The sequence below is a fragment of the Camelus dromedarius genome, chromosome 10 (assembly GCF_036321535.1).
Source record: "Camelus dromedarius isolate mCamDro1 chromosome 10, mCamDro1.pat, whole genome shotgun sequence".
In the NCBI taxonomy this organism is placed as follows: domain Eukaryota; kingdom Metazoa; phylum Chordata; class Mammalia; order Artiodactyla; family Camelidae; genus Camelus; species Camelus dromedarius.
The window spans coordinates 77818542-77834202 of record NC_087445.1 but is presented as its reverse complement, the minus strand read 5'-3'; the positions used below and the strand labels follow the sequence as shown (position 1 = coordinate 77834202).

The 15661-nt window shown below is 61.3% G+C and overlaps 1 protein-coding gene across 1 annotated transcript; it reads left to right on the top strand.

The window, feature by feature from the left end:
* Positions 1–119: 119 nt before the first annotated feature.
* On the top strand, positions 120–15434 carry LOC116152544 (ficolin-1). The gene is given in 15 exon segments (XM_064490897.1): positions 120–167; positions 5630–5659; positions 8164–8290; positions 9422–9511; positions 10796–10816; positions 10819–10932; positions 11263–11388; positions 11817–11915; positions 12634–12657; positions 12660–12759; positions 12934–13058; positions 13971–14088; positions 15164–15266; positions 15268–15385; positions 15388–15434. Coding segments are annotated over 15 exon segments (1290 nt in total).
* The last annotated feature ends 227 nt before the right edge of the window (positions 15435–15661 follow it).

Genomic DNA, 15661 nt, shown 5'->3' with positions numbered 1-15661 from the left:
AGAACCTCGTTCCCCTTGATGCTCGAGTAACACCCCTCGTGTGGATGGAGCACAACGTTTGTTCACGTATCAGCCCGCGGACGTTTGGGCTGCCTCCACCTCGGCTGTCGTGAGCCGCGATGCCGGACACGAGCGTGCAGGCTTTCGGGGGGACGTCCGCTGTTCAGGTACGTTCAGGAACATCCGGGTTCATCCGCCCGGGGACGCCCCTGGGAGCGGGCTCGCCGGGCGTGCGGCTGCTCTGAGTGCCAGGGGCCGCGAGCAGCTCCCCAGCGGCTGCCCCGTTCCACGTCCCACCTCCCGAGCTTTGTTCCGCCCTGCCTCGAACCGCCACGGAGGCGAACCCCCGTAGGCTGCACCCAGTTCCTACAGAATTTAGGCTTTTTTACCCCAAGCAGAGCCCAGATACAAGAGCCGGGGGACTGGCCTCTTCTATGAGGCCCCAGCAGTGGGCGTGTCACGGGGACGGTGCAGGGCTCTGCTGGAGGAGGTCCAGGGACGCCGGAATCTCTGGGGAGCCAGCGGAGGAGGGGGGGAAGGTCCCAGCCTCAGCAGAAAGGAGTCAGAAAGCACACCTAGTCCAGACGCCCCGCGGCAAACAGGGGAACTGAGGCTCTAGAGGGCTGGGGCGTCCCTGAGGCTGCAGGTTAGGCTGGAGCCAGGGCGGGAGTGCGTGTCTCTCCCCTCCTTTGCTGGCCCGGGCTGCCTGGGGCACCTCAGCCAGGAGGACCCAGGGTGGGAGGGCTTATCGGAAGAGGGACCCCTGCCCTCCAAGGACGTCTGCTCCCGCCTCTCACACGTGCTGGGCGCCCTCTCTCGCCTCCCCAGGGAGAGAGAGGAGGTGACGGCCGCTGAGGCTGGAAGAAACGCAAGGAGAATTCATGCCTTCGCTCCCATGACTCTTTGAACACGTGTTGTGTTTCCCCGGCCAGAGCTGAGCTCCTGGAGGGTAGGAGCCCACCTGGGTCCCGGCGTGTGCCTCTGACAGAGCGTGTGCCGTGGTGCCAAGTAGGACCCCAGGACTGAGCAGGAGAGAGGAGAGGGGCTGTTCTTGCATGTGTGCACGCATGCGCACGCACGTGCATGTGCGGGCATGTATGTGTGGTGCGGGCATGTGGGTGCATGGGTGTATGTGAGCATGTGTGCGTGCGTGTGTGTGAGTGTTCATGTGTGCGTGCCTGCGCGTGCACGTGAGTATATATGAGCACATGTGTGTGCACGCTTGCATGCGTGTGTGCACAGGGTATGTGTGTGTAAGAGAGAATGAGTTCTTCTCATTCCAGGAAAAAAGGAAACTGGTTTTTCTCAGCTCCCTTTTTAGTGAGTCATTAAAGGTTTTCCTCATTAAATCATCTCTCTAGAAAAAAGCCAGTGGAATCAGCAGATGTACTGGGTCTGTCGGCTGGACATATCGAGCCTACGAAGTCAGTAACACTCATTTCACTGGTAATGATCAATTAGGAAATATGATTTTTAAAGGGTGCCGTTCACAGTAGGAAGAGAAACCGTAACGCGTCTAGGAGTTAACCCGAGCCGCTCGTGAAACTGATACGATCTGAATACGGCGACGCCGTGCTTTCTGATGGGAAGAGCTAACGTTGTAAAGACGCCAGCTGCCCACAGATTAACCTGTAAATTCAGTGCAGGCCCAATCAAAGCGTTTCTGGCAGGACTCAAAAGCCATCTGAGACTTATGTGGCGGTGCCGTACCGGCTGTGGAAGAGTAAAGAGTGTGGACCGTCCTTGGAGATCGAAAGACTTCCTGCAAAGGTGCAAATGAGTGCCGCGCAGTCGCGGCGCGGAGCTGCGGGCTGGCACCCGGAGATCAGGGACACAGCCAACCGACCACATGTAGGCTTAGCTGACCAAGGGTGGCGCCACAGGCCCCGTGGGACAGGACGGTGGCTTGGTAGGCAGTTCCAGGAACGGGCCCACGAGCTAGAGGGTAGTTAAGCGTCCCTGGGGTGGAGGAGCACAGTGGGTAAACGAGCGGCAGGAGATGATCTCTGGGACTTTGCGGGAGGGGGAGGCTTTGTAAATGAAACTTTAAAAGCAAAAATTACAAGCTCACAAAACTCTAAGGGCAAAGGCGATGGGAGAGCTGATGGAGCAGGAGGAGGTGTCTGCGGTGTCTTAAACCAACAGGCGATCACTGTCTGGAGAGGATGCGAGAAGGCAGCAACCCTAACAGCACAAAAGAAATGGGCGCAGGGGTTGGGAGAGGGAAGCTTCGAGGCTCCAGCACGGACAAGCGGCTGAGGACCCGGGGCACGGTCAGAAAGCTGGACGGTGCAGAGCTGGGGAGGGGAGGAGCCAGCGTGGTCCCCTGTGGGGGCGTGGCCGTTCTGAAGGGCCGACCCGTGTCCTGCAGCCGAGTTAAGGATCCGCAGACCACGCGACCTGGAAATCGCACTCCTAAGAGCATAGGACCTGGGGAGACTGCACCGCGTGCGGCATTGGTGGCCGGCGGTGGCAGAGGCCACCTGGCCACCGCGCTGGGCACGTGGACAGGTCCAAGATGATGTCGGCACACCTTTGGGGAAGACTTGGCGGTCGAAAGCAGCGCACGGAAGGTAGATGAATAGGTAAGAGGCGTGCTCTGGAGAGTCACAGGTGCGCGCAGTGCACGCCAAGTGGACAAAGTGGAATTCAGAATGAGATCCAATGCCATCTACCCACGTTAAACACACATACACAAAACACACTTTCCGAGAACCCTGTTAAAATAAAAGGTACCCCGGCTGGGACCTGGGGAGGCAGAGGGGGCGGGGCTTGTGGTAGGTACGATTCTCAGGTATTGGCCAAGAAATCAGGGCACCCTGAGGGTCTGGGACACTGAAGAGGTCGTGCTCCCAAAGTCATGGTGCCCGGGGTGCGACCTCCCCCCACCCCCAAAGGGACGTGCGGCAGAAGCGGCTAGGACACCTCCAGCTGTCACGGCTCAGGGAGAGGGTGCCGCTGGCATCCGGCAGGTAGAGGCCGGGATGCCGCTACCAGCCGGCAGTGCGCATGGTGATCCCCACGGCGAGGGCTGTCCGGGCCAAAAGGCCGCTAACACCGAGGCTGAGAAAACCTGCTGTAGGGCCCTGTGTTGGGTGGGAAAGAGGAAGTTTTAGGCCTGTGAGTGGGGGGGCGGGGGAGAGAAAAACCTCCTTCTGACAGCTGACGCCGGGCGGCAGTGCCAAAGCTCACCTCAGCTTTTCTCAAGATGTGCTCTGGGGTCCTGGGAGAGTCTCCTCTCTGGGCTCCTGCTGTCTTCCTGGGCCCCTTCCTCCATGGAAAGTATTAAAAATTATATTCTACAGCCATGGAGTTTCAAAGACAAATATAAACTGGGTCAAATTTTACTCAGTTTTTTTCTTCTGATTTTAAAAGAAATCAAGAACATTCTGGTTGGCCCCGAAAAACGTCACAGGCTGCAGGTTCTATGCCCAGTGAGCCCCGCCCACTCCAGGGGCTGCCGCCCTCCTGTCCTGTGTCCTCCTGTCCTCTGTCCCCAGGGACACAGCTCCCGACACCCTCAGTGGAGCAGCCAGGGAGCAGCCAGGGCCCAGTCTGGCTCTGGGGGGGCGGGGCAGGTAGCGAAGCTGTGGGTGGGGGGGCGGTTCGGTGCGGGGTTACAGCAGCCACCAGCCAGCGGGCTCCTCCTCCCAGACTGTGAAACACCCAACGGAAACTGAGGCCTGGCACAGGTGGGGCCAGGTGGCCAGGCCGTGGAGGGCGGTCCTGAAAGCAGGCAGAGAGGATGCTGGGAGGAAGTCCGGGCCAGCTGCGGAGGGGCAGGTGATGCCCATGTCCACGGTCTCTGACCCCTCGGTCTGCCCCGACCCATGCCTCCCACTTACTATCCTCCCTTCACGGGGCCCTTAAACCCACCCTGTTATCCCAAATCACTTGACCAAGAAGACAGAGAGGTCAAGTGACGGGCCCAAGGCCACACAGCCTGGGTCAGGAGAACCCAGGCCTGTGTGGTGCTGCCTGGGGCACGTCCAAGGCAAGCCCTGATTCCTCCTTGCCCCCGAATAGAAAATCAGTTCAGGGAGGGTCCCTTTCCTGGGCTCTGAACTGGGCTGGGCCTGGCAGGCAGCTCGCCCCCAGCCAAAGGGCTCCCGGTGTAGACGGTTGTCACAGCCAAACACAGAAGCCTCAGGGGAATCCCCGGCGTACGGGGTGCCGACCCCGCCAGGTCCAGCCGGGAGCATGGCTGCCCTTCCCACAGCCCTCCAGACACGGGTCCTTGCAGGGACAGCAAGGAAGGGGGTGGCAACAAAGGGGTAGGCCCAGCGCGAGCCCGGGGACGCGCCGCTGCTGGGGGGGAGCTGGACGCTGCAGGCCGGCCCGGCACCGGGGCAGCGGGTCGCCATAGGTGGGGCAGGTGTCCGGCTGTTCCCGGAGACTCTGGCTCGACAGGTGGAAGGTGCAAGTGTGTAATGACGCATACTCAAGGCAGGCACTTCCCCCAGAGACCCTCAACTCATCAACGGAAGTCAGCAGTTTGATTGGAACCCCCTCATCTCAAAGTCCTCACTTAGCTGTATCCGCCAGCCCTAGGCTATGTTCCAGGCCCCACCCGAGGACCCGCCCTAACCCAGACATCCCGAACCCGGGGCTGTGCGGTCTTCACCCCGCAACCCGAGCCAGGAGCCTGCTGGGTACTTGGAGGGCGAGCGCCACTGTCGTCCCTCCTGCATCTGTGGAGTCTCGTACAAATCCCGAGGGGGGCCCCGCTGTGCCGCTCCTGGTGCCCGGCGGCGAGGGCCGGTGCGCGGGAGCCCCGCCGGGGACACCTCCCTTCAGATGCAGCGCTGCAGCCCTGGGAGGTGCCCGCGGCCTCCAGGAACGGGGCGGGACAAGGGGCCCTGGCAAATCCTGGCGCTTCCGGGGACAGCCGCTCTGCAGCAGGAGCCATTGCAGGGTGGCTGTGGCATTGCACGCCCCGTTTCATTTCATTTAAGCTTCCTTTTTACAGCGAAATACACCACCTCTGCCCCAGGGCGCATGAAACCTCCAGCCAGCGCACCAGCCCCGCGAAGCTGGAGCCCAGCGCCAGGCCCCGCGCCCTCCCGAGGGGCTGCCGTCCCGCCTGGGGTCACCCTGGCTCTTTTTTCCACATTTCCATTCGGTCCGCATCCCCGGACACGTCCGTGCGGCGTTGCCAACTTTTGAATTTTAAGTGCAAACGCGGTTAAACAGCGCCCCCCCTGGAAGCTGGCTTCCTCCGCTCAGCGCCGCGCGTGCGAACCCCCAGCTGGCTTTGCAGGGAGGCGGGTGTCCGCGTCGCTGCTCTGGAGGCTCCCCCAGCGCGCGCACGCCGGGGACCGTGTCCGCCTGGCTCTGGTGGGCGTTTGGTTGCTGCAGTTTGGAGCAGGGTGGTGTCCTGCGTGTGTCCTCTAAGCCTGGGCATGCACTGCGGTGGGCGGGACGGAGGTCGGCAAGTAGGTACCCGCGTGACAGCAGGAGGCACTGCCGGGCCCAGGGCGGCGCCCGGGCGCCCACGGGGAGGCACGAGGTGACGGTCCCCTCCCCCTGCCGCGGCCACACCGGCCTGCGTGGGCAGTGGTGTCTCACGGGGTTTGCACTTGCATTTCCCTGATCCCTGATGAGGTCGAGCCCCTCTTCGTCCTGTCAGGTGTTTGACGTCCTCTTCGGGGAGCGTCGGGCAAGTCACTGCCCCGCTTTCTGCAGGACTTCACACCCGTTTTCTGTTTACTCTGGATACAAGCATTCTGTCACTTCTGTGTGTTGCAGACACCTCGTCCCTGCTCCTGGCTGTGTCTTCTGGGTGTCGTGTGAGAACCCAGAGTTCTCCCTCTTAATGTCAATGGTCAGGCCTTTCACTGCATTCAGCGCTTTTCGCCCTCGGAGGCTGTCCTCCCAGGCCGTCTGATGTTCCACCTTCCACGTTTGGCCTGTAACTCTCCCACTATTTTTCTCTTGTGTAATAAGGGTCAAGTTTCACCTCTTGTTTTCCCACGAGTCCCCAGCAGCTCACCTCACTGACTGAAGGTTCGTTCTCTCCTCATTGCTCTGTAGGGCCGCCGCTGTCTGACGTCAAGGGTCCCTGCACACCTGAATCTGTGTCTAGACTCTTCAGTCCGTTCCGCTGGGTTAGTCTGGACCCTGGAGCTGTTACCAAACTCGGGTCTGGCTGCTCACTGGTCAAAAACCAACACTTGAGATGCTGGCTTTTAATCAGAATGCCAGCAATCTGGAGAGACAGTGGGCTTGGCGTCCCCAAAACCATCTCCAGATGGTTCTGCTCAAAGGGACCAGGGAAGTGATCTCGACTGATCACTGGGATGGGGGCCGGAGTCCCCGCCACCGCCCACCACGTGCAGGCTTGTCGACGCCTCGTGATCTTCTCTTTAGATGCCGTCTTGTTCACACAGGTTTTTGCGGATCACTTGAGGGGAAGCCGGGGAGAGATCTGGTCATCTGTGAACTTCTCCTTTTCCATCTCTACTTCTTTGATCCACGAAAAGAACCAACAGGTCAGGCAAGGTATCGTGCAGCCAAAAGATCTGAAAGGTGAGCGAGGGCCGCAGGTGAGTGGCGGGCGGGGCCCCTGGTTTCGGGTCAGTGACAACAGGGGTTTCCTGCAAAGGCCTGCTGATACGGCTAGTGCCACGCTGTCTTAGTGACCATATTTTTATGATAATTATTCATATCAGGTAGAGCGAGTCCTCCTTCCTTGTTCTGGCCCAACAACATCCCAGTTAAATTCTAAATTCACCTTTGCCAAGTTTCACCGCAAATTGGGCACCTAGTTGATAATGCGGTGAATCTGCAGATCAGCTAGAGGGACGTGAAGGTGTGCACGGCACCGAGGGCTCCGGTCCGCAGGCGCCGAGCACGCTCCGGCCGTTCTGACCTTTCTGAGGGTCTCTCATCCGCACCGGACAGGCTTCCGCGAGGAGGACCCACACGCGGCTGGCCGGATTATTCACGGCTGTTTGCCTTCGGCGTCCCTAGTGCAAAGTTTAACATTTCACTTCATGATTCTTTGTGGCTGACTTTTGGAAACAGAATTGATTTTTGCAAGCTTGTTCATTCTAAAAATCGAATTTTAGGTTCTCTCGAATTTTCTACACTAAACGTATCTTCTGAAAATAATAGCTGCAGTGTGCCACATTTCCAGTTCTCTCCTTTCTTAAAGCTTTATCTCATGGCTTTTTTGGGGGGAGGGGGAGGTAATTAAGTTTATTTACTCATTTACTGACTTGCTTACTAACGGGGGTGCTGGGGATTGAACCCGCACCTTGTGGGCACCGAGCATGTGCTTTACCCCCGAGCTGTGCCCTCCCCCTCTTCCCAGTTCTTTTGCGTTTATTTTTCCTTCCTTCCAGCGCTGACCGTGCCGCTCAGCACAGTCCTGACCACAAGTAGTGATTCATGAGCGTCTGTGTTTGCTCCTAATCTCTGAGGCTGCTTTTCTGTTTTCACCATTACCTGTGTTGTCGTTCTGGCCCCTCTAGTTTCGGGGGTCCGTTTCTACAGTCTGTTGTTTCTGTTTGTTCTTGCAGGGGGCGTCTTTTATCCTCGTGGACCTGGTTATCTCTCACTGTGCGCTAACATTTAATGTGAGCAACGTGCGTATTTGCAGAAATCACGTAAGTCCTGGGAGGACACGCTTCTCCTTCAGAGAAGGTTTGTGTTGGTTTAGCCAGGGGCAGGGGACACGGGCGATCTGGAAGGACCTTAACAGAACCTCAGGAGCTGACGTTTTCTCTCGGACACTTAGACGTCTCAAAACCAGCTTGCAGTCCACGCTAAGGCTGGCCAGCGATGACCCACCCTTATTCCCAGGGGGAAACCCTCCTGGATTCTACCCAAATCCGCGCCCCTGACAGACCTTAGACGCCCGCACCTGACCCCCCCGCTCTGCAGAGCTGGCGAGGTCGCCGGCTGGCTTCTCAGCCGTCTTTCGGGGACCGGCATTAAAGAGGCCCCGCGTGCTGGCCTCCCCCTCCAGGTTCTGCCTCTCCCGAGAGCGCAGCAAGAAGCCCTTTTCTACATGGTTGACTTGGCTGTGCCTTCAAGCAAATCACTTTTGTCATGGTTTGTCGGTTAGTCCTTATGAGAACAGATGCCCCAAACACCTAACCGCTGCCAGAAGTCAAAGGACTTGTACTGACCCAACTTTCAGATGTCTGAACTTGACAGACAGGCCCACAGACGCCTAGCGGCGTTACGGTGCTGGCTGACCGTGCCGTCGACACCTCGCCTCCAGTCACTGTGTCACGAAGCAGAGAAGAGGAGGCGGCCTGGCACGGGACAGGGGTGGTCGCAGGTGGGGCTGAGGGGCAGAGAGCTGCTGCCTCTCTCCCCTGCCTGACAGATGGAACCCGGACCTGTCCTGCGGGGACAGGCCACCCCGTCCAGCAGCTCAGGGATGCTGAATGGCACCCAAGGCAGTCCAGCTTGTCTGCGCCCTCGGTCTCAGTGGGCTGGAGCCACTGCACAGAAATTTGCAAAGTCTGGAGTCACTCCAGTGCCCACAGAGGTGGACCTGAGGTTCCGTGTCCCCTCTTGTGCTAGCCCTGTGGTCCGGCCATGCCCCACTTCCTTCATACTCGGGCGGTTAGTGCGAGTGGAAGGCTAGCCCACGCAGACCAGCCCGGAGAATTCTCAAACCACGGGAGAGTTTACTCTCAGCTCCTCCCCTGGGGTCACCACCTGACTCTCCTTAGTAAGCACTTCTACGCGTCTGCAGAAGCCCTTCAGAAAACGCCCACCTCGTGTTCAGGCTGAGTGCAAGCTTCACAGCACACGGTGTGAAGCTCAGCCTCTGGGATGTGGGGGGACGGGGCGCAGCCTCATCTTCAGGTGCGGTGAACAGACCTGGTGATCCCCTGAGCGCTAGGCCTGAGATGACGCCTAGCTCGTTCCCGCTGTGTGACGTCAGTTCTCCACCTGGGAAATCCGAGCGCTAGCGGCTGGCGTGAGTCGTATCTGGCACATCAGGGCTCGGAACTTTCTCTCTTCCTTTATGGTAAGTGCCCAGTGGCTGCCTCAGTCATTGGTGTATTCTGGAACTCAGAGGAGGGAGGGAGCTGTCCTCAGCCAGCCCTTCCTTATGCCCCCGTCAAGGCGCAGGGTGGTGTTTGGGTCTGGCTGGGTGACAGGAAGGGGTGTGGGGGCTGGGCTTTCCTGAGGCCACAGACAAGGCCGACTGTTTCTCACAGAGGGGTCCTGGGAGCCCTCCTGACAGGTGAAGTGAGCCTGATTCAGCGGGCAGCCCGACGGGGCCCAGCTGGAAGGAGCATTTGGCACCTCCTGTTGGGTTAATCAAAGTGCTTGCAGGAAGTGGGCGTCCCAGTGGGCGTTGAGAAGCTACCGCCCAGACGAGGGTGGCTTCCTCTGCCTGCAAGAGTGAGGTCGAAGACCAGCGAGGTCGAAGACCAGAGGACATGCAGCTGAGCGGGTGGCCGTGGCCCCGGGCCCGCTGGCCAGCTCCCCTGGTTCCTGTGCTTCAGGACCCTGGCTGTCCAGGCTGCCCACACCTGTCCAGGTGAGACGGACCTGCATTTCCTGTCCCTGGAAGCTAGTAACTGGCCACTCATTGACTGAGGATAGCATCCCAGGTTAAACCCTCTCCATGCATCTTCTTCCAAAGACTCTCAACATCTCCGCTTCACCCTCCAGGCCGGGGAGGCCAGGCCCAAGGTCACAAAGGTCACACAGGTCAGACGGGGAGGGGCAGGGGTTACTCCCAGGTCTGTCTGCTTCTCAAGCCCTTGGCGGCCCCACGGAACGTCCCAGCCGGCTCTCAGCTCTGCCACTGAGGAGGCAGGGAATGCCCCTCCCTTTCTGGAAAGATTCTCTAAGACTGTTTAGTACAGGGGCTCCCATGCTTACCTGGGGTTCGTGAGCACAAGTTTCTGTGCTCACCCCAGAGAGCCCGAATCTGCAGAATCGGGGTCTCAAGGGAGCGTGGCCTCCCTCCAGATCCCACGCAGGCGGAGGGGCCACACCTGGAGAGGGACTGACCCTGAGGACAGACCAGCCCCTCATGCCCCCAGGTTGAGGACATATTTACGGAAGGATCGGTGCCCTCCAGCCCGCCCTCGGGGGAGGGAGTCCCAGAAGGCCAGGCAAGAGATGCACCCAAGACGCCGCGGCTGGTGTCTCCGGTGACGGCGTGGCCGATCCCACGGTCTCTAAGTCGCCTCATGTGAGGATGTTTTACTTTTGAAATCAACAAAATCGATTTTTTCCACAGAAGGAAATGCCTGTGTGGTCCCAGTTCTCCAAGAACTTGTTCTGTGTCCTGGGGTCAAATGTGTCCCCTCTCCAGGGGAACTACATGGACCCCTTCCTGCTCAGGAACTCTGGTCACAGGCCCAAGGTCTGGGGTGAAAATGTTATGTTGACTCCAATTCCCCAAGTTTCTTATATTTATTGTTACCGTTTATTGAAAGTACCCACTGTTTAGGAAACTCTTTTGAAACGAATTGTACTAGACTTTTAAAGTTGTGTTATCTAAATCTAAACCTCCCCACAGCCCTAGTCCTGTCCTCACTTGGGAGCCCAAGGGGCAGAGCTCAGAGAGGTTGAGTGATTTGCCCAAGGACACACAGTACGGGGAGGGGCCCTCGGGCAAGGCGGACTCCAAGGCCAGGGCTCTGCCCTGTGTCACCTCCTCACCTGACTACTTTCAACCACAGGTGGGAAAACCCACTGCCAGGCTGGCCCTCCAACTGCGGCAGGGACCCTGGCCACTTGGCAGAGCCCCTCAGCCGAGCCCTCGGGCCCGGGAAGAGCGCCCTGACTGGCACCTCGTGCCTCTCTGCAGAGGTGAAGGTGTTGGGTCCGGATGCTCTGACAAGAGCTCCGTCCTCCGAGGCCGCCCAGGGCTGCCTGGAGCCGCGGGGCCCGAGGGAGAGGCGGGTGCCGATGGACGAAGGGCGTGTGCTCGGGACCGGGGCGGGGGTCACAATAGGCCGGAGTGGGCAGTGCCTCCTGTGGGTCTCAGGTCAGGAGCTAGGGTCACCGCCCCGCTCAGAGCCAGCATCCGGGGCGGCTCCCAGGGCCCACCTGGGGTCTGCAGGCCCCAGAGGAGGGGCTGGTCCCCATTCCTTTACCGGCTGACATCAGGGCGTATTTTCATAGACCATATGCTTCCTGGTCCTGGATCCTGACCCCCTTTACGACGCCGTCGGCAGCGGTTCTAAACCTTATGTGTTTCTGCAGTCTCACCTGAAAACTGGGGCCCCCGTGCGCTCGGCACCTCTCCCACCAATGTGGTGGCCTCCCTTGCAGGGTTTGGGATCCCAGCCTGGTATGGACGGCAGGTGTGCACCCAGCTGGAGGGCCGAGTGTCCCAGGCCTGGGCGTCTGAGTGGACGATCCAAGGGCGACTGGCGGGGGCAGCCCTCAGGAGGCGGGGTGAGCTGGGGGCCCCCACTTGCACATCCTGAGACGTGTCCTGCTCGGGGTGATGTGAGCGCCCAGGTCAGGTCCTGGGGGTGGGAGGGCTGTGTGCGCTCAGCACAATGGACTCCAGGCTGGGACTTCTGCTGGGGGGAGGGGGTTGGGGGACACTGGCGAGGACCGTGGGAGGAGGAGCGAGTCTGGCCGGCTGCCCCCCCGTGAGTGTGGTTAGCCCGGCCCAGGCTGAGTGGCCCCACCCCTGCACGGGGAGGCTGGGGACCGGCGGGTGTCCCGCTGCCTCCGCTGAGCCTGGGGCTGCCTCTCCCGACCCTCTCATCACTGATCACTGCCAGGGAGGAGGGGAAGAGGCCCTGGGTGGTCCCAGTCCCCTGCTGGCATCAATAATGCAGACCCCCTCACGCCTCCTGACCCCCGCTCTCCAGAGGTGGCGGCAGACCCTGTGCGGAAGGACACCAGGGGCTCTGTGTTCACGGAGCAGCTGGGGCCAAAGGGGATGGGCTCCATTTCCAGGCTCGTGGTGGGTGAGTCCTCTCTCCCCACAGTCGGGGGGGGCCAGGAGCTTGAGTCCTGGGCCACAGGCGACCACCCGCGCGCCGACTTCGGGCCCTGAGCCTGGAGCTGCTCCCTGCTGGGGAGCGGGCGGCCAGACGGCCGCTGTGCAGTCTCACGTTCTGGAGTCAGGGATGGCACTCTCCACACAGGTTCCCTCCCCTGGTCCCTCCAGGAAGAGGCGGCCGGGGCCCGGGTGACTCAGTACATCCCATGACAGCTTCTCTCGAGGCGCTTCTGGTACTCCCTGGAAGGCCAGGGGCCCAGGGGGCTTGAGCCAGCATGGCCACCCCCAGGCCCAGTGCCATGCGGCAGGCCAGAGGCCGTGCCTGGTCCTTTCATCTCTGTGACCAATGACCTAGGACAGCGGTCGGCCTGGATGCCTGTCAGCAGCCTTAAGAAGGCCTGGCCGTGACATTCCTAGTCTCATGCCCTGAAAATATTGCAGTGTGTCCCCAAGGCCACGTGCAAGGGGACGCAGGCCACGGCCGCCCCGGAGGTGGGGATGGCCAGGTGGACCAGGCTTGGCCATCACAGCCAGGGGGGCACAGGGGCTGCATCCCTGTCCCAGGCCTCAGAGTCCTCCTCCACCCGTGCAGGTGTCCCTGCTCCCCTCCACCCCACCCCCCGCTGCCCCTGCCCTGCCTGGGGCTCCTGGCCTGGCCTCCGCTTCCCGGCTTCCCTTCCCAGGACCTCGGACCTGTAAAGAGCTGCTCACAGGGCACACTTCCTGAGTGGCTGGCACACCATCTACCTGCCCGGCTGCCGTCCCCTGACCGTGCTGTGTGACATGGACACGGACGGCGGGGGGTGGACCTTGGGGAGGGGGTCCCCGAGACAGCCGTGTGGTCCCGGGCCAGAGGGGGCCGGGCCAGGGAGTCTCACCCACTGGCTTCTCCACCTGTGGGGAGATCACGTGTGGCCGAGGCCCCCGGGGCCGGGGGTGGGGGCAGCAGGGCCCCGTGTCCCCAGCCCCCTCCCTCCCGCCCAGGTTTTCCAGTGGAGGAGCGACGGCTCTGTGGGCTCCTCCCGGGACTGGGCCACCTGCAAGCGGGGCTTCGGCAGCCAGCTGGGAGAGCTGTGGCTGCGGAATGGCCACCTCCAGGCCCTGGCCGCCCCGGGCGGGGCCCCGGCCGGGCTCTGGGGTCCTGGGGGCCCGGAACCCACCTGCCCTGCCCTGAGACTGGGGCCGTCGGGCACAGAGGAGCCGGCTCCTCAGTGCCCCCAGGGCCCCCCCGAGGGTGGGCAGCAGCGTCGGCTGTGAGAGCCCCGGGCGGGTCTGTTCCCTAGACTCTCCGCATGTTCCACCCGGAGCTGGATTATCAGAGCGACGACCTCTTTCGGTCTCAGGACCAACTGTACTTTAGACTCTGAGAGCAGGAAGTGAGAAGAAGGCCGTTTGGACTTGGGGCGGTCCTTCTCCTGCCGCCAACTCTTGGTCCTTCCTTGAAACTGGGATCTTAGGCCCCCAGAGGCCCCATCCTTGCCTCTCCCGGGTCAGTGTGTGTGGCAGCCCCCACACAGCCACGCGCACCCCAGGGCGAGGGCTGCACCCCCACTTCTCTGCGCCGTCGCCTGGCCTCCACTTCACGGTTAGCTTCACGGCTGTTCCTGAGGTCGCCTGCAGGACGGTAAACCCTTTTTTAATTCTTCCACGACTTCATGGCAACCTTGAAGGTATCCACTCACGTGTCTGAAGTTCTTGCAAAAGCTGCAGTTTTCTGCACTGGTGTGTTAGTGGCTTAACCGCTGTTTGCAGGAGAATGTACAGTTTCAAAGTAGTTGGGTTCATTCCCATCCAGTGAACCCCAAACATGGAGCTTCAGGCACGGCTGATGGCGCAGCAGGGAAGCTGTTTGGAAACAGGAGCCGTCCCTGAGGCCCTCACACCAACCCAGCTTCTCACACATCCCTGGCTGAATTTTCCCCGGAAGCCAAGTTTAGACATTGCTTAGGAGTTTACCCAGATCCCCACCTCCCACGCCTGGAGGCAGAGGCGCCTCTGCTGGGCCCTGAAAACCTCCTTCCGACTGGTACCAGTGAGCTCCGGGTAGACCTCATGGACTTTGAGGGCAACCGCCAACTTGCCAAGTAGCAGGCGTTCAAGATGGCGGGCGAGGCGGAGACGCGCAAGCTGGTCCTGGGGCCTTTGTCCAGGGCGGTGCAGGCGAGGTCTGCACGGGGCGGAGTGGCCTGGGCTGCGGCTCTGGGCCCGGAGCAGAGGGAGCCCGCTCAGGGTCCCGGCTCCACCTCCCCTGGGTGACCCTGAGCCGGGGGCCTCCACTCTCTGGGTGGGCCCTGGCTTCTCCATTGGTAAATGCAGACACTAGTTCACCCGAGTCTCTGTGTAGCGTGGGGACCAGTGACACTTACCACTTCCAAGGCTGCGTCTGCAGAGCGGTGAGCAGTCTCTGAGTGGGGCCTGAGGTTGCTGGCCCCCGTCCCTGTTAACACCCGGGAGAGGACAGTCGTTTCGTAAGAGGCCTTACAGCCCTGTTCCCAAACCGGGTTCCATGGAGCAGGAGCCCCGGGGGATGTCCTCTGCCTAAAAGGACTCTCTGGTCACAGGCTGTGGGAAGGCATACCCTACAGCGCACCCTCCTGGCAATTCCCAGAGTGCATTCACTCAGGAAAGGTGGAGGAGCCTGTTCGATGGCGCTGGACCAGAGCTGCAGAGAGCAAGGCCTCTGGGGGGCATGAGGGGAGCCCTGACGTTTGTGCAGCCCCTGGGCACACACATCCTCATTTGAGCCTCCAAGGAAGGAACAGGGCAGGGACCTCGTCTCCATCTTGCAGGTGGTGAAGCTGACAGGCTGGTGGGGGTGAGGGGTCCTGTAGGAGCCAGAGGTAAGCTGCACACCCAGGACTACAGATGGAGCAGGGGGCCCCCTATGAGGCTGTGCTGTCCCCTAGGATGACCAGGGCAACCCGGGGAGTGGGGATGAAGCCCAGAAGAGAGATGCAGGCTTGAGGAGGGGAGGGCCCCACGGGGGGCAACCAGCGTGGGTCTCGGTGGTCCTGGGGCAGCCGAGGTGCGACAGGTGCGGCTGGACGAGGGAGGCGTGTGCTGTGGGGCCGTTCCTGGGCCGGGAGGCTCCCTCTGCCCCAGGGCCCTAGGGCTCAGCTGATGCGTCTCTGGAGTGAGGGGGTGGCGCTGGTCGGGCCGGAGGCAGGAGCAGGCGCAGGGCGTCCAGGCAGCAGGCTCTCGCGGCTCCGGCAGCACCCTGGCTCCCTCCCGAGCAGGTGATTCCCAGGAGGCCCACAAAGACCAGTTCTCCTCCACCAAAGACCAAGACAACGACCAGAGTTCTTCCAACTGTCGGCGCGGAACCCGGGGCCTGGCGGTAAAGCTCGTGTCACTCGTCCAACCTGAGCGGCCGCTGCCTCCAGGGGCCGCACCAGAGCCACGCGGACGGCATCAGCCAGAGCTCGGGCAGAGGGCACAGCACAGCCACCAGGCGTCCGAGCCGAAGGCCAGGCTTCCGAGCTGAAGGTGCGGCTCTCCTAGGGCGGCCGGCAGCCCGGCCCGGCCCCTCCCCGCGCCGTGCCGCGGCCGCAGCCCCCTGCCCTCCGTCCCAGCGACGGCCCTGCCGCCCTCTGCCTCCGCTGTGTAAACCCATCGTGTCCGAGCCCCGCAGCCCCGCCAGAAGGAAGAATCAGGTTTTAAAAGTCTGCTTTCTGACAGCTCCTTTCTTCCCTGCAAGCGCTGATATGCGGC